The sequence below is a fragment of the Schistocerca piceifrons genome, chromosome 7, assembly GCF_021461385.2.
Source record: "Schistocerca piceifrons isolate TAMUIC-IGC-003096 chromosome 7, iqSchPice1.1, whole genome shotgun sequence".
Classification (NCBI taxonomy): Eukaryota; Metazoa; Arthropoda; class Insecta; order Orthoptera; family Acrididae; genus Schistocerca; species Schistocerca piceifrons.
Window position 1 is genome coordinate 406,078,770 of NC_060144.1, and position 17,805 is coordinate 406,096,574.

Genomic DNA, 17,805 nt, shown 5'->3' on the forward strand with positions numbered 1-17,805 from the left:
CATGCCCCATATGTGGCTGTGTGCGCATCCCCCCCCCCCCCCCCCCCCCCCCCCCCCCCCACACACACACACACCTCTGAAAATTTGTAAGTTCTTGTACAAAGTTTCCTGTTTTAGGACATTCAAAAACAGGAAGCACATGAGGTAGGGGAACTGTGTGAATATTATTTCATGTGGCCAATGGAATGACAGTGAAGGTCCTGAATAATGTATAAACTATACGCAAACACCATGTTCCGTCAGCTTTATTTCAAAGATTGTCCCAAAGTACCACATATTGGAATATTTACAAGCAAAATATCTTGAGAGCCAATTTTTTTTTCTCACAAAGAATGCCAAATTATTCCTTAAATGTTATTCAAGGTGGTCTCTATATCACTACTGATCCTCCTTTCTTCCAGTTTCCCTGAACAATATAGTGACATAAACTTATTAAAATTTTTAAGTTCTGCAAATCATTGTTAGGTCAGAATGTGTATGATCTATAGACTCTTCAGAAATAAAATAAAACTGGACTTCGCTGATGTTAACATTTCAAGACTGAAATAAATCTGATGCAGTTAGTATTTGATTTATTAGGAGTCTTTGTAAAATTTCCTTTTGTGCTAACCCTTTAACTGATATTCCTGTGCCATCACACTCAGATTTCCCATGGATTGTTGCAAAGAATGATCACTCAGCGCTGATTTTAAAGTAGTTTTGATAAAGACAGGTTAATAAAAGTTTGTTTTTATTGGTCTGTACTCCTCCACAAAAATGATGGATTCATTTGACATTTGAACATGTTTCTTTGATGAATTCAGTCAGAGTTTCTTGCATTTTTACACCATACAGACACGTTTCATGTTGTCAGATATGGAACAGATACTTAACTAATCTTTCAGCTTCAGCATTTTTTAAATTAACCATAATAGCATGCACAGAGTCAAATATCCAAGGGCATCATTAGGCTTCATTGTGGATAATAAAAGAGTAATTTCACGTACATCCATTGATACTCTGGTAATATTTACATCAGATGTAAGTCTATAAATCAGATGAAAGTCTATAAATGTTATCCAGTGGGCAACCACACAAAAGGGGGTCATTGCATGAATATTTGAACTTATGTACACCCACTGCTAGAGCTCCAGATAGGGGATGCTTGCATCTTATTGGCAGTGCTTGCATCTTATCGGCAGTGCTTGCATCTTATCGGCAGTGCTTGCATCTTATTAGCAGTGGCATAATTGTTCATGGCAGTGCCCTCGTGCCACGGTGGCAGCTGTAGGAAACGCAGTGGCACAACTGGCAGCATGCTTATTTGAAAGTGCGGCAGAACAGATAGCAGCCGATACCGCAGTACCAACCAGACAAACAAACCTGTCAGAAACTTCACACCACCATCCTGAACATTTTAGTTTCTTTAGTCAGTCCAACATGTTGTGGATATTAGGTAGACAAATGATGATGAAGAGTGGATTGCTTGGGCATTTAGTAAGCAATTTTGTTTGTGAGGAAGCAACGCTTCTCAAGAATTCTCCCAATGAAACACACACTGGTGCTGATAATTTTGTTCTGAATGACCACCATATTGAGATATTTGTATAAGGTTACTCATTTCAGGTTTATTGTTATGCTGTATTCCATAAGAAGGGATGACTTTCGTCTACTTATATACATTATTTTCAATTTACTCATGTTTAAAGATGTTTTTTTCCTTTATCTTCAGTTTAGAGTACTGCTCTCCAAATTCTCATGCTCATATAAGAGTTTACTGCTTTATAAGTAACAGGATTGTCCACAATCAATGTTTGAGGCTGTTGATTTCAACTAAACCTATTGTGGCTGTATCTCTAAGGCACACTGTGTTAACTTTCATGTTTTATTATGTATCTATCCAGAACTTATTATTAAACAGTGAAAAGTCCAGGATGGAATATAACAACTACTTTATGAAAGGGATGGATTACTACGCACCGTACAGAGGAACTGTTGAGTCGCAGACAGGCACAACAAAAAGACTGCTGTACATTTAAGCCTTGCGCCGTGGTCTCTCTCTCTCTCTCTCTCTCTCTCTCTCTCTCTCTCTCTCTGTGTGTGTGTGTGTGTGTGTGTGTGTGTGTGTGTGTGTGTGTTGTGTGTGTGTGTGTGTGTGTGTGTGAGAGAGAGAGAGAGAGAGAGAGAGAGAGAGAGAGAGAGAGAGAGAGAGAGAGAGCGCGAGAGCGAGCTTTCTACTTCAGAAGGAGGTCTTTTAACAGAAAGCTTAAATGTATAGCAATCTTTCCATTACGGCTGTCTGTGACTCAATGTCTCCTCTACATGGTGAGTAGCAATCTATCCTTTTAATAATATTGTCATCAGAGCTCATTATTGAGTTCTGCCTCGTGAGTTACATATGTTAATGCAAGTGCACATGGTATGGGTTAATGAATAGGAGTATTGGCTAATGAATAGTGCAGCACAGATTCAAAGAACATTGATAGTACTATAGCACAACCATAATTTCATTGCAAACTGGTGATGAAATACAGCTAATGTGCTGGAACATTTGTTTTCATTATCATTCCCCAACAATATTTTCACATTGACTCACTGTTCTTCATTATTATTAAAGTTCGCTCAGAAACAACACAGTATCAAAATGCACGAGTCTCTGTTCTAACTTCCACAATGGTATAAATCATCTGGTACTGGGTCAGTTTGATCCATAAGCAAGTGGACCAACAATTTCAGTTCACTCACCAGTTGTACAACTTAATGTTATTTGATGGGCTTATGGATAGTTTGGTCTTCAACTTTCTCAGAGACATCTTCTGAGCTTAACTGCAGTTCTTATGCTGCAATTTTAAGGGTTCTATTGAACCTAGAATAACCTCTTTAATAGTTTCATGAAGTAATTTGCGGTCTTGAGGGCCGTTTATTGTATCTCCTTGCCGTGACTGTTATATATTCATTAGTTACCTGTTGAATGACACACTTTGACATAACAACAAGATTCCTGTAGCCTTTTTTTTTTCTGAAATTGGGTGTCTGGATTAGCTACTTTGATATGGAATTGTAAACAAGAAAACATTTCTTATCATTAATAGTTTCATTAATCATTTGTATTGTCTCTTGTTGCTGATAACTGCACCTATGCTAATTGTATTGAGAATGTCAAGTGGCTAATTACTGCAACGTCAGAAATCTTACCTTCATAGTAGATTGTGAAACATGCTGTTACAGATAATGTTCTTTTTTCCTCCTGAGTGCAATATTCCATTAGCCTCTGTTTCCCTGTTGTGAACACATTAATCTATGTAAATAAAAATGTAAATGTTCATTTGTTCAACATCATGTATCTCTGAATGTTCTTAACTGATTGCTTTGAAATTTTGACACAATGCACATGTTTTTATTTACCTGAGTTTTAAATATATTTAATATGTGAGCTTAATAACAGGAAAACATTATGAAATATTATAGTGAATTGTCATTAGCAAACAGGAAAGTTGTATTTATGGCTTATTATGTTTTGATTAGAATGCTACTACTACAGAATCTGAATTTAAAATAAAAATAAACAAGGTTCAAGGTTGTGGCGGGAAGGGGGGGGGGGAGAGAGGATATGGGCAGAGGGTGTGAAGAATTGGATGTGGAGAACAGGCAGTAGAAGATAGACCGACGGGGGGGGGGGGGGCAGGAGGAGATGGAGGGGGGGGGAGAGAGAGGGAGAGAGAGAGAGAGAGAGAGGGGGGGGAGAAGGTGATGGACAGAGAGAGGGGAGGGAGGAGAAGATGGAGAGAGAGGGGGGGGAAGGTTGGCACACAGAGAGGGGGGAGGAGGAGGAGGAGAAGGAGATGGACAAAAAAATGGTGGAGGGGGGGAGATGGACAGAGACAGGGGAGAGAAGGAAATTAGGACAGATATCCAATTCCCGTACATATTATAAATGTGTGCTTTCTCTTGCCTTTCTTTTCCATTTAAGCAGACTGAACCACAGCAAAGTGTGGCTGGGTACAGCTAGTTGATAATATTTTCTCAGTTTTCTTGCTCCATTGGGTTTGAATGATACAACAATCTTTCAGTTACCTTCTTCATAATTATCAGGAGCTGATCATTGTGGTGAAATTTTGGATTTAACATTCAGCGTAATTATGTGATAGTAGCAGTCTTTAAGAAATGAAACTGCTCATATACCATAACCTGCTGCTGGCTGTCTTGCAAGGCAGGGATGTGAGCCAAACTTGGATCAAGTTCGCAAGGTGGATTAGTCACCGTGGGCTGGTACACTGGCCGGTGTTCAGGCAGTTTCTCGTACTAGTTTTGGCAAATGCTGGGCTGGTCCCTAAATTGGAAGTCAGAGAATACAGCAGACTAACAGTTAAAATACAGGGTGAGTCAATGTAGTGGAGGGTCATACTTGGGCTCATTGTTTTCCACTACTGCAGCAGTTTTGTTGCAATGGACAGGTGGACTGCACCATACCGAGCCAGCATCGTAGATACATTCTTTAAAAATGCAGGATCTGTGACCACCACTCAGAGGAAGTTCCATCTCCAACTCAATGTTCCATGTAATGGTGCAGTTCTGATCCACAGTACCATTCTGCTGTGGGTTAAGAACTGTCGTGAGGCAGGTTTTGAATTGAAGAAAAAGCGGGGAGGCAGTGCAAAGATGGCCACGTCATCTGAAAACATTGAAGTTGTGCATCATGTAGTTCAACATTGCCCCAGCCAATCAGCAGGATGGCATCATAGTCTCTCAGATTATCAGAGTCATCCATTTGACACATTTTACACCATCTAAATTTTCATCACTACAAAACTGCGACTGTTCAGGAGTTGAAGTCTCAAGATTTTGTGAGGAGACATTTTGCTGAAATAATGAAAGAGCTGCTGGAGGAAGAACTTGGAATTGTGATTTTAATGTCAGATGAGGCTCATTTTTATGTAAACAGCACTGTTAATAAACAAAACTGTCGTTAATGGTCTCCAAACTGCCCACAGCAACAGCACGAATGCCTACTGCATTGTAACAGAGTAACAGTGTGGGCTGGATAATGGAAATTTGGTGTCTAGGGCCTTTTTTTCTTTGAAGGAAGTCGGAACATTATTTGACCATGTTACGTGAATTTCTCATCCCAGACCTTCGTTGCCATGGCACATATGGTTTAAATATTTGGTTTCAGAAAGGCGGCGTGACGGCTCTCACTTCCAATATGTGAATGTCTGAAGTAAGTCAGCTGTTTCCAGGGAAAGTGGTATCCAACAGAGATTTTGTCTGGCTGCACTGCTCTCCAGACATTACTCCATGTGACTTTTTCTTGTGGAGCTTCCTCAAGAACAAATTGTACATCAGTAAGCCTTGTACTGTACTTGATGTAAAGGATACCATTGAGCAAGAGATTCATGCTATACCCCATAACATGTTGGAGAGTGTGGTGACAAACTTCATGCAGAGGGTCAATGAGTGTGCCAAAAAAGAGGGCCAGTAGTTGAAGGACATTATCTTTCACAAATAATTAATTTCTGTAAAAATTAACATATAAGACATTAATTATTATTCATTGTGTATCTTTTGAAATAAAATACGTTGCTATATCTTTAAACAACAGTTTGTACTATAAAGTCAAAACCCATCAGACAACACTGACTTACCCTATATGATGACACACAGAACAAAGTTTACACAAGTTACATACAGAAGGCAAACAACATCCCTCCCTTAGGTTACCTTGATTATTGTGTCATCAGGGCGGGTGTCTATCCACAAAATTTAATAATAAAATAAAGTGTTCCAAGTCCTGAAAAAGTGGACCCACTAGTGAAAAGAAGAGGAAACACTCTTTAAGAAGAAAAAAAGTTGTAGGTATAAACTCCCTGCAAAATAATTCACCACATTATTTTCTTTCTGAGAGGAACTGCACATACCAAAATAGACCTAGTTCTCTCTCTCTCTCTCTCTCTCTCTCTCTCTCTCTCTCTCTCTCTCTCTCTCTCTCTCTCTCTCCCTCTCCCCCCTCCCCCTCCCTCTCCCTCTCCCTCTCTCTCCCTCCCTCCCTCCCTTCCGTCTGGTGTGTGTGTGTGTGCGTGCGTGCGTGCGTGCGTGCGCTCTCGAATAGGTATTGAATTATATTTGATGAAACAGAAGTAGTTTGCCGTGCACAGACCATCAGAAATTCTGTCGTCAAGGAAGCCATTGAGATCGGAAATTGCAACAAGTTTAATATGGGTAGCAGCTATACCTGTAAGTGGTACTTGGAAGTGTGAACTCGGTACTTGGAGACTATAGAGAAAAGTGTCAATTTCTTTACTTCATGGATCATGTGATGGATCAGTGGCACCACTATTAACTTGTCATCACAGACCTCATCATAATCTCTGTAGCATATGTAAACTCCTTGATGGTTGCATGACATCACAACAAAATAAGCTAGCTGGCTGATAAATGCCTGTGTCTAAAACCTTTTGGATCAAATTGAAACAGGTGGTAGTGGGTCCACAACCAATTATACTGAGGTAAGGAACCAGCTGTTGGAAATGCATATTTATTTTGTTAAGGACATACATAGCTTACACTTCATAACAGTAATGTAGTTCATAGTAATTGTTCAGAGTGACAACCGCCAGTCTCAATGCATGCGTGGCCATGGTGTTTGAAGTTCTGTCACACTCTCTCAGATATCCTTGGTACCTAATTTTACCAGGAGATAAGCAGCTTTTACCCAAGCGAGCAGTTCTTCATCCAGTTCTGCTGTGGTTTCATACACCAGCATCTTGTTGTAGGACTGAGGTGTGAGATCCGGCAGTCGTGCTGGCCACGGGACAGGACTTCCCCTTCCAATCAGTTGATGAGGGTGTGTGTTCAGGTGCTCAAACATATTAACAGAGAAGTGTGCTGGTGTACTGTCATGTTGAAACCACATACTTTTGTGGACAACGAAGGATGCAGTCTCCAAAAATTGTGGTAGCACATCTTGGAGGAACACCAGGTAACATAGTCAAATGGGGAGTTAGCAAAAAGGTTCTGTTATGTGATCTTGGACAACGCATGCCCGTACGCTATTTATTACCTGCTGCCTCTTCCATTGTTCAACAGACACCCGGGATCTTTGTGAGAGTGTGGCAGAACTGCATGCATCATTGCAGTATATGCATTGAGACTGCCGGTTGTTGTTTTGACACTTGTTATGAGCTAATTTGTTATTACGTAGTGCTCACTGTGTATATCCATAACACAATAAATATACATTTCTGGCCATTTGTTACTTGTCTCAGTATAATTGGCTGTGGACCTGCTATCAACTGTTTCAGTTTGACCCAAAAGTTTTGACACACGCTGTATAAGATATTGCCACAGTTCCATTCAAAGCTTGAATTATCACTGAAACCGGATGCTGAAAGAAACTGAAGAAAATTTTGTTCACCTACTACTCTTAGTGGGTAATCACAAAATTTGTGTGCTAGGTTTTCCAAGATCTTACAGAAACAATTCACAACTTTTGGTGATAAATCATATGGGAAACCATTTTCTGTTGACAAGTCTTGAGCAGTTGTTATTGTGAAGGCTGGATTATTGTTTCCTTTTTTACTTAATAAACTTGCTTATTTGTCAAACATAGGTTAATTCATGAGCACTCCATGCTTTAAATTTTATGTGGCTGCTGTATCCCAATTGCTAGCTACCTTAACTTTGGATTACATTTTGTTAATATGTCAAATAAGTATACTTGTAAAACTTGGAACTTCATCCCTTGAATTGTGGTTGTTTACAATCATTTACTGAAATAATGTGGTGCAGTTTGGTCTTTTATAAAATTCATCACAAACTGTTCGAAATTATTGAAATCAGATTACTATTTACAGTTCAGACATGTCGCTGCCATGTTGTCATTATTTGGCTTGCTGGTCATTTGTAGAGAAATAACTTGAACTGTTCTTGTAATTTAGACTATACATAATTGTATATTGAAAGTGTGAAGCAGGGTGTGTAGTTAGTTTGTAGCTGTATTATAATTGGAATTTGATCACATAATGTATAAAAAGTGCAGGCTTTAGGTAAGTTACCTTATTTCATATCAAGTCTAACATTACAAAATATAATGCTTCCATCTGCTTTTTTAAACTTAAAGTAACTTATTTTGTTTGCAAGGTTCTTACGAGATAGGACAGACACTGCATATATGCAGTATCGTTGCTTGGTGGAGAAGTTCAAATCTGAAATGGAAGAAGAGAGAAAACGTGAAAACAATGAACCTAAAGTAAAGACAGAAGTAGATACTGACAATAGTAGGGATAGTGTGAAAACAGAACCTTCAGAGGCTGATAACAGGGTGGCAGAGAGTACAGTAAAGCAGGAGCAGCTTGATGACGAGAACTCTTGTGCAAGTGAAGGTAAGAAATTTGTGCCAGATGTTTCAGTATACTTGTCTGTTGTGATGTCTTGTATGTGTGAAGTAGATTAGCAGAGTATTGTTGAATAGAGAGTTGACTTCACTATGTTTAAGTGTGTGCAAGGGGGACGGGGGGGGGGGGGGGGGGGGGGGAGTCATATTAGAGTCAAGAATTTGTTACTGCGTACTTAAAATAAAATATTCAGAGGGAAAAGACCATTGAATGCTGCAGAGTATAAAGTAACACAATTGGACTGTTTGATGTTTTTGTATGAAAATTTTGAAGTGAAATAAGAAACAATTACAGCGTACAAAATTTTTATGAAAAAAATTGGTCACCAAAATGATAGCAGAATTAAATATAAATAGAAAAAGCTTTCTGCTTACAAAGTGACAGCAGTGACAAGCATGAATAGGAGTCTTCTGAACATTAAACTAAAAACCAGTTTCCTTCACCCTTGAAAAAGAAAGTAGGAAATGATTGGAACAAACAGTACTAATAAAAGGTTAATATAAACATCATCAAGAAACTTCAGTCCATTGATCAAGAGAAGTGATTCAGTAATGAAGACACTCAACAAGTATAGCTCAAATAACCATTCATCTAATCTGAAAAATTTCGTTACCAATTATCTTCTTCATTTTTACCAAACTGATCCACTGGTCCCAACTCTGATGCCATTGATGCTAATGAGATATTAAAATCTAATCCTCCCCCCATGTTACTCTGGTTCAGCAGAGTACAGCAGCACAAAAGTAGAGTGAATCTATGATGAAATGCTGCCAGTGTATGAGGGTTGAAAACTTGGGAAATTGAAGTAATTGGAGAGTGAAGATGGATAAGAACCCAAAAGGATAAAGTTAGGCAAGAAAAAAATTGGCAATAACAGAGTAAATGAGACCAATAGGCAATAATTGACCAAGGAAGGACAAAGGTGGGGAGCCAGACTTACAAGAGATATATGAAAGAAATATGTGACTGCAAAATAATGGTAGAAATGGTGAGGGTGACATAAGTTGAAAAAAGACCATGACAGGAATAATAAATCTGCTTCTTGTACCATTTGTCTGTGCAGCTGCTGTGATATTTACTTAGACTTGGAGTCATGAGTGATTTGCCTGAATAACCTATGATTTCCAGAATGAATGCTTCATTCTCCAGTGGAATGTTTGCAATTTGTAGCTTCTGGCAAAATTAAATAAGTCCCCCAAACTGGATGTTCACGTGGAGCCTTGCCATCTCTGGGCAGTTCTTTACCAACTGAGCTGTCCAGACATAATTCATGACATGTCCTCACAGCTTCAACTCTGCCAGCACCTCGATCTTGCTTTCTAAATTTCACTCCTGGAAAAAAGGATATTGTGAAAATATCTCAGTAAGACCATTATACATGAAAGACATCTGAATTTGCTCCTAGTCAGCACAGTTTTAGCCAGAAAGATCGAAAATGGTGCACAATCTGCTGCAGGGTGAAAGATTTGTTCTGGAAATTGTGAACTATGTAGGTTGGTCACTCAGGAGACCAAATAAAGGTAGACATCACAGCAGTTGCTGAAGATAGGAAAGAGAAGAGAAACCAGAACTATAAGCATTTGCGTCATTGTCTTTTCTGTATGCATTCCCATAGGCTGTGATTAAGCCATTTCTCTGAATCATTATTTTTCCATGAGTGATAGTTTTGCAAGCAGAGCTTCTGTGAAGTTTGAGAAGTATGAGAGATTGTGTGGTGAAGCCATACATTTTAAATAACCTTTGTGTGTGTTCCTATTTATACATGTCTTCTGATTTTTATAAATAGAAAGTATTTGAATTCAGTGTTAAACACTTAACCGGATAATAAAATTTAGAAATTTCTTTGGTACTGATTTGAAACTGTAAAATATGTAAAGTACCTGTCTGACTGTTGTAACTTCTGTCATGGAAGTAATCAGGGTTGGGAGTGATTTACATCATACTTTAAATTCAGAATTGTATTTCTGTTGTATTCGTGTTTGTCAAAGTTTTTGTAAGTAATTGCAGCATCCAATATATTTCATAAGAAAGTAAGTTTGAACTGTGTGTGGTCAGTTGTACATAGAATGTCATCGTTCCTGCAACTTTTCCATATTTGCATATAACAATAGGTATTTTAAATATGAGGGACTACCTTGTGCCATTCTGTGGCATCAGCAGCGAGTGTTTGTAGTGTTTATTTAGAGATTATCAATGCTCATAGAATATTTTGTTTATCTTTTTTAGACAAGTGGTTTTCCTATTTGTTTGTCTTACCTGTTACATTACAGTCTGGTGTGAAGATACTGGCTGGTAATAATTAAAGTGCAGCTACTAACAGGAAGTCAGTGTGGGCTGTAATTTGTAAGACAACTTAACTTGTTAGATATTCCAATATATTAGTGCAGAACCGATTTATGCTGTGAAAAAAAACTTTAGTGTCAATTTTGCCTACCAGTTGCAAGTCTGGTGTTGTGAATGCAAGAAAAAGTATATAAATGTTTCCGTGTGTAATGGATTAGGAACAGGACATGAGCAGGAAAGTTTATAGAATTGAAAAAGGTATAATGTTGATTTTATTATTAATGACTACTTACACAATTTGTTCAATATGAGCACCAGAGACATCGATGAGGTGCTACATCTTTAAAACAACATGATCAACAGCTGCTCGGAGTAGTTTTGGTGGAATCCAAGCAACGTGTTCCTGTAAACTGCTCTTGAGATCACATAGAGGTCGACATGCCCTTGGTAAACACATTCTATTAGATATCCTGAGAGCCAAAAGTCACATGGATTCAGATCAAGTGGTCCTGCAGGGCATGCATCTGGAAAACGTGTTTGTGGAAGGTTGCATTAAGCAGATGTTTCATTGGGTGAGCAACGTAAAGTGTTGTCCCATCTTGCATGAAAGCAGTGGTTTCCACACAGTTGTACTCTTCCGAACCAGGAATCAAATGCTGTACAAGATTGTTTCAATAACGTGCAAGCGTTACGGTGCACCTGGCATGCCCTTTGGGTGTATTCTCTTCAAAGAAGAACGGACTGAGAATAAAGGTGCTTGTAAATCCACACCACACAGTCACATACAGCAAGTGCAGTGGCTCTTCATGCACAACGTGCAGTTTAACAATACCCAAGATTCAGCAATTCTTTGTATTTACTGCACCTTTATTGTAAAATGTACCTTGTCACTCCATGGAATATTGCCTGGTCACATGTCATCAACTTTGGTCTTGCCAGTTACGGAAGAGTAAAATCCGAATGTTGTTGTGGATCAAGAGGTTTTTCAGTTGCTGCACGATCTGGATCTTGTATGGGTACCAGTGTAAAATAGACCACAAAACTTTTCATATTATTGACCATGGGATGGACAATTCCCATGACACTGTGTGAGCACTAGCACTATCCGTGGCACGTGCTGCATGGTCAGATACAATAACAGCAACCTCTTCAATAACTTTCACTGGGATAGGACTCCTTCCTCTACCATTTGCCACACCAAGCTCACCCCTGTTATCAAATTTCAGTATGATCTTCTTTAAACCATTAAATGATGTTGGGTCTCTCCTCAGACCTGTCAGTTGGCGACAGCCTCTAAGTGCGGTACTGTAATTGGTGCAGTTCCCATAAAACAGTTTCACTAATAGCGAATTGTTTCTCTTTTCTATAGCTGTACTATCCACTTGCATTATGACTTGTCAAATGAAAGCATGAATGTCATACCATCATACAAATAATTTATAGAACCAGATTTGCAGCTGATGTCCACAATTGGAACTAATTCCCCCTTCCCGTGTAAATTGGTTCTGCATTAATGTACTAGCATGTCTACAAAGTTTCACTGCCATATGATAATTGCAGCCCACACTGGACCTCCCTGAGTAGCTGCACTGCGATTAAAACCACCTGGTATTTTCCCGATTCATAATTTTCGTGTATAGCAACAATGTGGAAAACTGAAGATACAATTAGGGAAAACTCTTAATCTCGTACTAAACTCAAACATCATACAGTGATTCAAAAAATTACTAGAGTTAATGCAAAAATATGCAAATGGAAAAGAAGTTGATAATGTGAGAATAAATAATGAAAATTCAGTGATAATGCTACAGTATTAAAAGAAAAGATTTGGATGAACATAAACAGAACAGTATTTGCATAATGCAGAACCAATATCCAAAATACAGGGTGTACATAAATTATCTTTATAACTTACGACTTTAATACCTTTAAAATATATTGGATATTAACAAATGGTGTTCAGTATGTGATAACTCAAAAGTTTTGTTACCTCATTTATACACATCAATGTGCACATACTTAGTGGCACAGATAAGTCCAGTTGGAATTAAATTTCCCTCCACATATGATTCAGAATCTCCACGGTGACATGTTCAAATGCATTACCAGTGTGTGCTTTAAAGTCCTGTAGGTTTCTAACTTCGTTTGACTCATCAGGTCCTTTAGGAAACATCACAGGAAGAAGTCCAGTGGTGTGAGGTCAGGGGTTCGTGGTCTCCTCATACATGCCTGCTGTACCTTGCTCAAGTTAGCATCTGAAACAGATGGGTGGCCCACCCCCCTTTTATGGAGAACAGTACCTGTTTCCATAAATGACGTACATCCAGTCTGAGTAGTTGGTCAAGACAGTGGTTGCCTTCCATACCGTGTTTGAAAGTTTCATTGCATTTGAGTATCAGATATTGTCTGTATGAACCAGGCCACACTCTGAGCTTCCTCCTGTGGCATCCACATTTTATCAGGTTTTCAAATTCAATTTTGCATTAAAATTGCGTTGACTGAAAGGTAAAAAAACTTTGAGTTATTTTTTTCACATGTTGAAAACCATTTGTTAATATCTAGCATAGTTTTAAAGTTATTAAAGTCTTAATTTGTAAAGATAATTTATGGACACTCTGTACTATGTTCTTCAGTTTCCAAAAATTTAGATGTTGTACACAGCTTGCTAGAAACTTCAAGCTAGGATGAAAAACTGAAGTAATTATTTTAATTGACTGTTCATTGATTTGCTGTTGGGTTTCTTTTTACCAGTTTAAAAAATATTTGAAGTTTTTCTACCTTTATAAACAGCAATGGTGGCACTTCTAATTTTACAGAATATCAATAGCTTTAATTACTACAGAGACAAAAACAATGACTTTTATTTTGTTTTTTTATAACAGGAAGAAAGTCTGGAGATGAAAGTGATAGTAGTCGTCGTAAAAGGAAGAGACGTAGTCGCTGGGCCCCAGAAACTGAAAAAGTGGAAATTGCTCCTCCTGTTACTCAAGGTATTCTGGAAACATATTGGATGAAGTTCATTTTTGTTTTATCGCACAGAACTCCAGGTGAAGTTATTTGAAAACTATACGAGCAGCAACAGAAAAATATTATTTTTGTGGCTTAAGTAGTTAATACTAATTTAGATAGTGCTGTAAAAGTAATGTCAAAAAGTACGTATTTCCAGAAACAGCTGTAGGCATTTAGAGACACGGACTTGACTTACATGGAGGAGAGAGACTAGGTAAGTGCGAGAAGTCAGGAAACAGAAAGGGGAGAGGGATAAAATAATATTGCAAGAAATGTAATACAATCAGAGAAATTTGTGAAAGAAAAAAGTAACTTGGATTAACACATCAAATCCTGAGTTGTAGTTGTCAAGCTGAAACAGAAAATTGAGCAGTGTGTTTTTATATTTTGCAATTTGCAAATAAATGTGCTGATGCTTTTATCATATAAGAAATATGTCAGCTTGAGCTTATTTTTGTAAGTAAAGGATGTTTTAGAAAATGTGCTGTACTTCATAGCATTTCAATCATTTTAATTTAAATAGGAAAGAAACCTGTCATCATTTAATGTTAGTCATTTACGATGCTCAAATGTGGAAAACAATATCTGGTATGCACTGTAATACATCTAGAAGCTCTCACTACATCTGTGAAATTCACACTCTTATACATTGATTTGTTTTATCCTGCTTCTTCTGCTAAAGCCAAGTCATAGTTTGATCTTTGTTACCGTAAACTAGTGATTTAATATACCATTTAGAAAAATCACAAATAATCAAATCGCAGTGCTGGGCGAACTTTTGTTAACTATGAAGAGAACTTTGCCATGCAGCAGAGCAAGTGTCTGGACAGCTTGTGATGAGTGCCTTTGTACTGCTAGTACAGGGAGGGCAAAATGAAACTAACTGCCAGTATATTTATAAGACATGATACTGACCCTTGCTAATAAACACATCATCTGCCCATCAGAGAAAATGCTGGAAGGCATGATTTCAATGCAACAATCAGTTGCTGTAATATGCATATCTTGTGCATGCTCTCACCATATCACTTCTCATTGTCATTACGTTTGAGTAAGAAGTGCAGATGTGTTTGGACCCCAGTTGAATACAATACAAAATGATGTGATGTTAGTGATAAATTGGTATTTGTGATTCTTCATAGTCTCCCGGTACAATTCATGACAAAATAGTTCATAGTTAAATAGCCAGATATCAGTGTCCAATGGACATGATATTTCGGTAAGCAATGACATTGGCATCAGGTAAGCTGATGAACTGAGTGCTTAGGGGCTTGTGCAATGCTTACATCTCTTCCCCCGTCCTTCCCTCCAATAACCCACTCACTCCGTGGTCCATACCCAGCACCATCTTCCACTCCTCTCGTTGATTCAGTGCTCTGTACTCATTTTGCACCCAGAGATGCCTGCTTGCAGCATCTCTGCTCTTGCTCAATCTACCCCCAAAGTGAGTTCAGTGTGTGATATCTCTTTCTCTTTTAATCAGACTAAGTGTTGTGCTAAGGGTGTAGCCAATATCATGATTGGTCAGTGGTTCCCTTACTTGAATTCGTTTAGATTCTTTAATTACACAGTCCCACATGTTAGACATCTGTGTCAGAATTGTAGTGAACCCATAATCAATTCTATGTAATTCTGAAAGGCAATATTCCATGACTGCCAACTTGTTAAACTGTTGCAATCTAATGTGCCATCAATGTTCTCAGCAAAGGTCTTAGACAGTATGCACTATCTGACCTATATATGTCTTGCACATTGGCTTTGTATCTGGTAGATGCCAGATTTCCGTAGTCCAAGGTCATCTTGGACACTACCAAGCAAATGCCTGTGTTTTAATTGGTTGGTGGAAGACTGTCTTCAATTGATATTTCCAGACCATTCATCCTATCTTCCCAGATAATGCACCACAAAATGGAATAAACACAGTAGCCACATCCTCCTGAAGTTCTCCTGTTTCTTCTGGTTGTACAATGGGTGCAGGACTGAGGGCTCTCCAAATTTGTCACCCGAAGAAGCTGTCACTGCAGAACACTGTCTTCAAATGTTGAAGTTCTTATTTGAGACTTACATTGTCTGAGAGGGTGCAAGCACTGTGTACCAATGTTTTTAGCACCCCATTCCTCTATGTCAGATGTTGCCAGCTGTCAGCTTGTAAGTATATGTCAGTGTGCACCTTCATCCTGTACAGGCTGTGGCCCAATGTGCTGTCTGCCCTTTTTACCAGGAAAGGGAATCAATTGATCCACATTGACTCCCATGGTAAAACTGATGTTTTGTTGCATGAAATTATTCAGCTTGTCTCTTCCATGTGGCCAGACAACGAAGGTGTTGCCTATGTACTGGAAAAAACAGGTAGGTTTCCATTGGGCTCATTAGAAAGCTTCCTGCTCAAAATGTCCGGTATACACGTCGGCGACAACAGTTGAAAGTTGAATCCCCACAGCTATTCTTTCCGTCAGCTCATAGTAACCATCATTGAAGTAAAAGTGTGTAGTTGTCAAAACATGCCTGTAAAGGTTTCTCATCTCTGTCAAATTTCTGGCAAATAAGTTCTAAGGATTCTTATAAAGGCACGCTAGTGAAAAGAGAGGTAACATTGAAGCTCAAAAGGATATCGCTATTCTTAAGCTTAAAGTTGTTAAGGTGTCCAACAAAATTCAGAGGGTTATACTTATAATCACCTTCCGACATTAGGGCTAAGCAAATTGTGGAGGTACTTAGCAGGTGAGTATGTTGGGTCACCAATGTTGGCAACAATTGGGTGTAAAGGCACCCCATCTTTGTGAACTTTTGGAAGTCCATGTAGGTTTGGGGAACTGGTGCTCTCTGTCATAGATTCTTAACAACTTTGTGTGGCGAGCTGGATTCTTTGAGAAGCACATAGTCTTCCTCTCCACCCTCTTGGTGGGACCAGTGTGGATCTTCCATTATGCACAGTCTTCTAGCGTGCCATGCATCTTCGCAGTCTAATCCTGGTGAGACAGGACCACAGGTGCATTGCCTTTATCAGCTAATAAGACAACAAAGTCTATATCTCCTCTTAGTTTTTGTATGGCTGCCCTCTCTCTGCTGGAGATGTTTGGTTTCATAAGTTTTGTTCGTATGAATACACGACAGGTTTCACAGTGTATTCTACGGCTGCTTCAGGTGGTAGTCGTGCAGCTGCCTGTTTCATGGCTCTGATGATGTCTGTGATATGTGCAGATTTAGGAGTGGCTGCAAAATGTAGTCCTTTCTAAAAACTGAAACTACATCCTCATACAACTGCTTGACTGAGGGCCTGAAGATAGTCTTGCAGGCAGCATCTTTGATATACTCTTGAATTCCATCAGCCCATTCTCACATCAAGAAATTTAACTGGTTGGCCAGTCATAGATGTAATTTCAATAGTTTTTTGTTAGTCGAGTCGAGGCACCAGTGCAGGAAATGTACTCTTTCCCCTACCAGGGATGGGCTGGCAAATTTCTTGATTCTTCAGGCTGCTGCTGACTCTGTAATGCATTACATGGCAAAGTTTGATGCCACATGTTCTTCACACCATCTCATAAGGAATGCAGAGGCACTCAGCAAACAGCTCCTCTGTGGTGCAGCTTGTCAAGTCTTTCCATGCTGCTGAAGGAATAACTTCATTTTCTTCACAATTGTTGTCATTATTATTAGTATTATAATTAATTATTATTATTACTACTATTATTAGTGACTAGCACTATGGAAATCAGATGTGCAACCTACCAGTGTAAGCACACTTTTAAGTGAACAAAAATTTAAACAAATAACATATAATAATACAATACACTGAGAGTAACACATAAGCCATTTTGTGTGATCTCATGGGCATAGAGGTGAAACTTACAGTTGCTTTTGATGAAAGTAATCTCAGCTTTATTCTAAAGAACTAGTTTCCACCACACAACTGGAAGGTTAGGAGAAAATAAATTTAATTTGCGGAATTAAATAAGAATCTTGGCTCGTAACCTGTAGTTCAGAAACGGGTAGATTTTAGCAAAAGATTACAGTGTTTGATGAGAGAGTGCCTCACACTTTAAGTCTCTCTCTAAGGCAATGTACATCAATAGATGCTGATAAAAACCATCAAGAAGATATCATTGGAGAAGTGTTCATGTTCCAAAATTAAACGCTAAGAAAC

The 17,805-nt window shown here is 38.7% G+C and overlaps 1 protein-coding gene across 2 annotated transcripts in view; it reads left to right on the forward strand.

The window, feature by feature from the left end:
- The window catches only part of LOC124804702 (SURP and G-patch domain-containing protein 1), a 152,409-nt gene that overhangs the window by 81,192 nt on the left and 53,412 nt on the right, over positions 1-17,805 (forward strand). For both annotated transcript variants that reach the window (XM_047264960.1, XM_047264961.1), the window contains exons 7-8: positions 8,116-8,357; positions 13,535-13,642. In XM_047264960.1, coding sequence (XP_047120916.1) covers positions 8,116-8,357; positions 13,535-13,642 — 350 coding nt within the window. The remainder of the gene's footprint in view (positions 1-8,115; positions 8,358-13,534; positions 13,643-17,805) is intronic.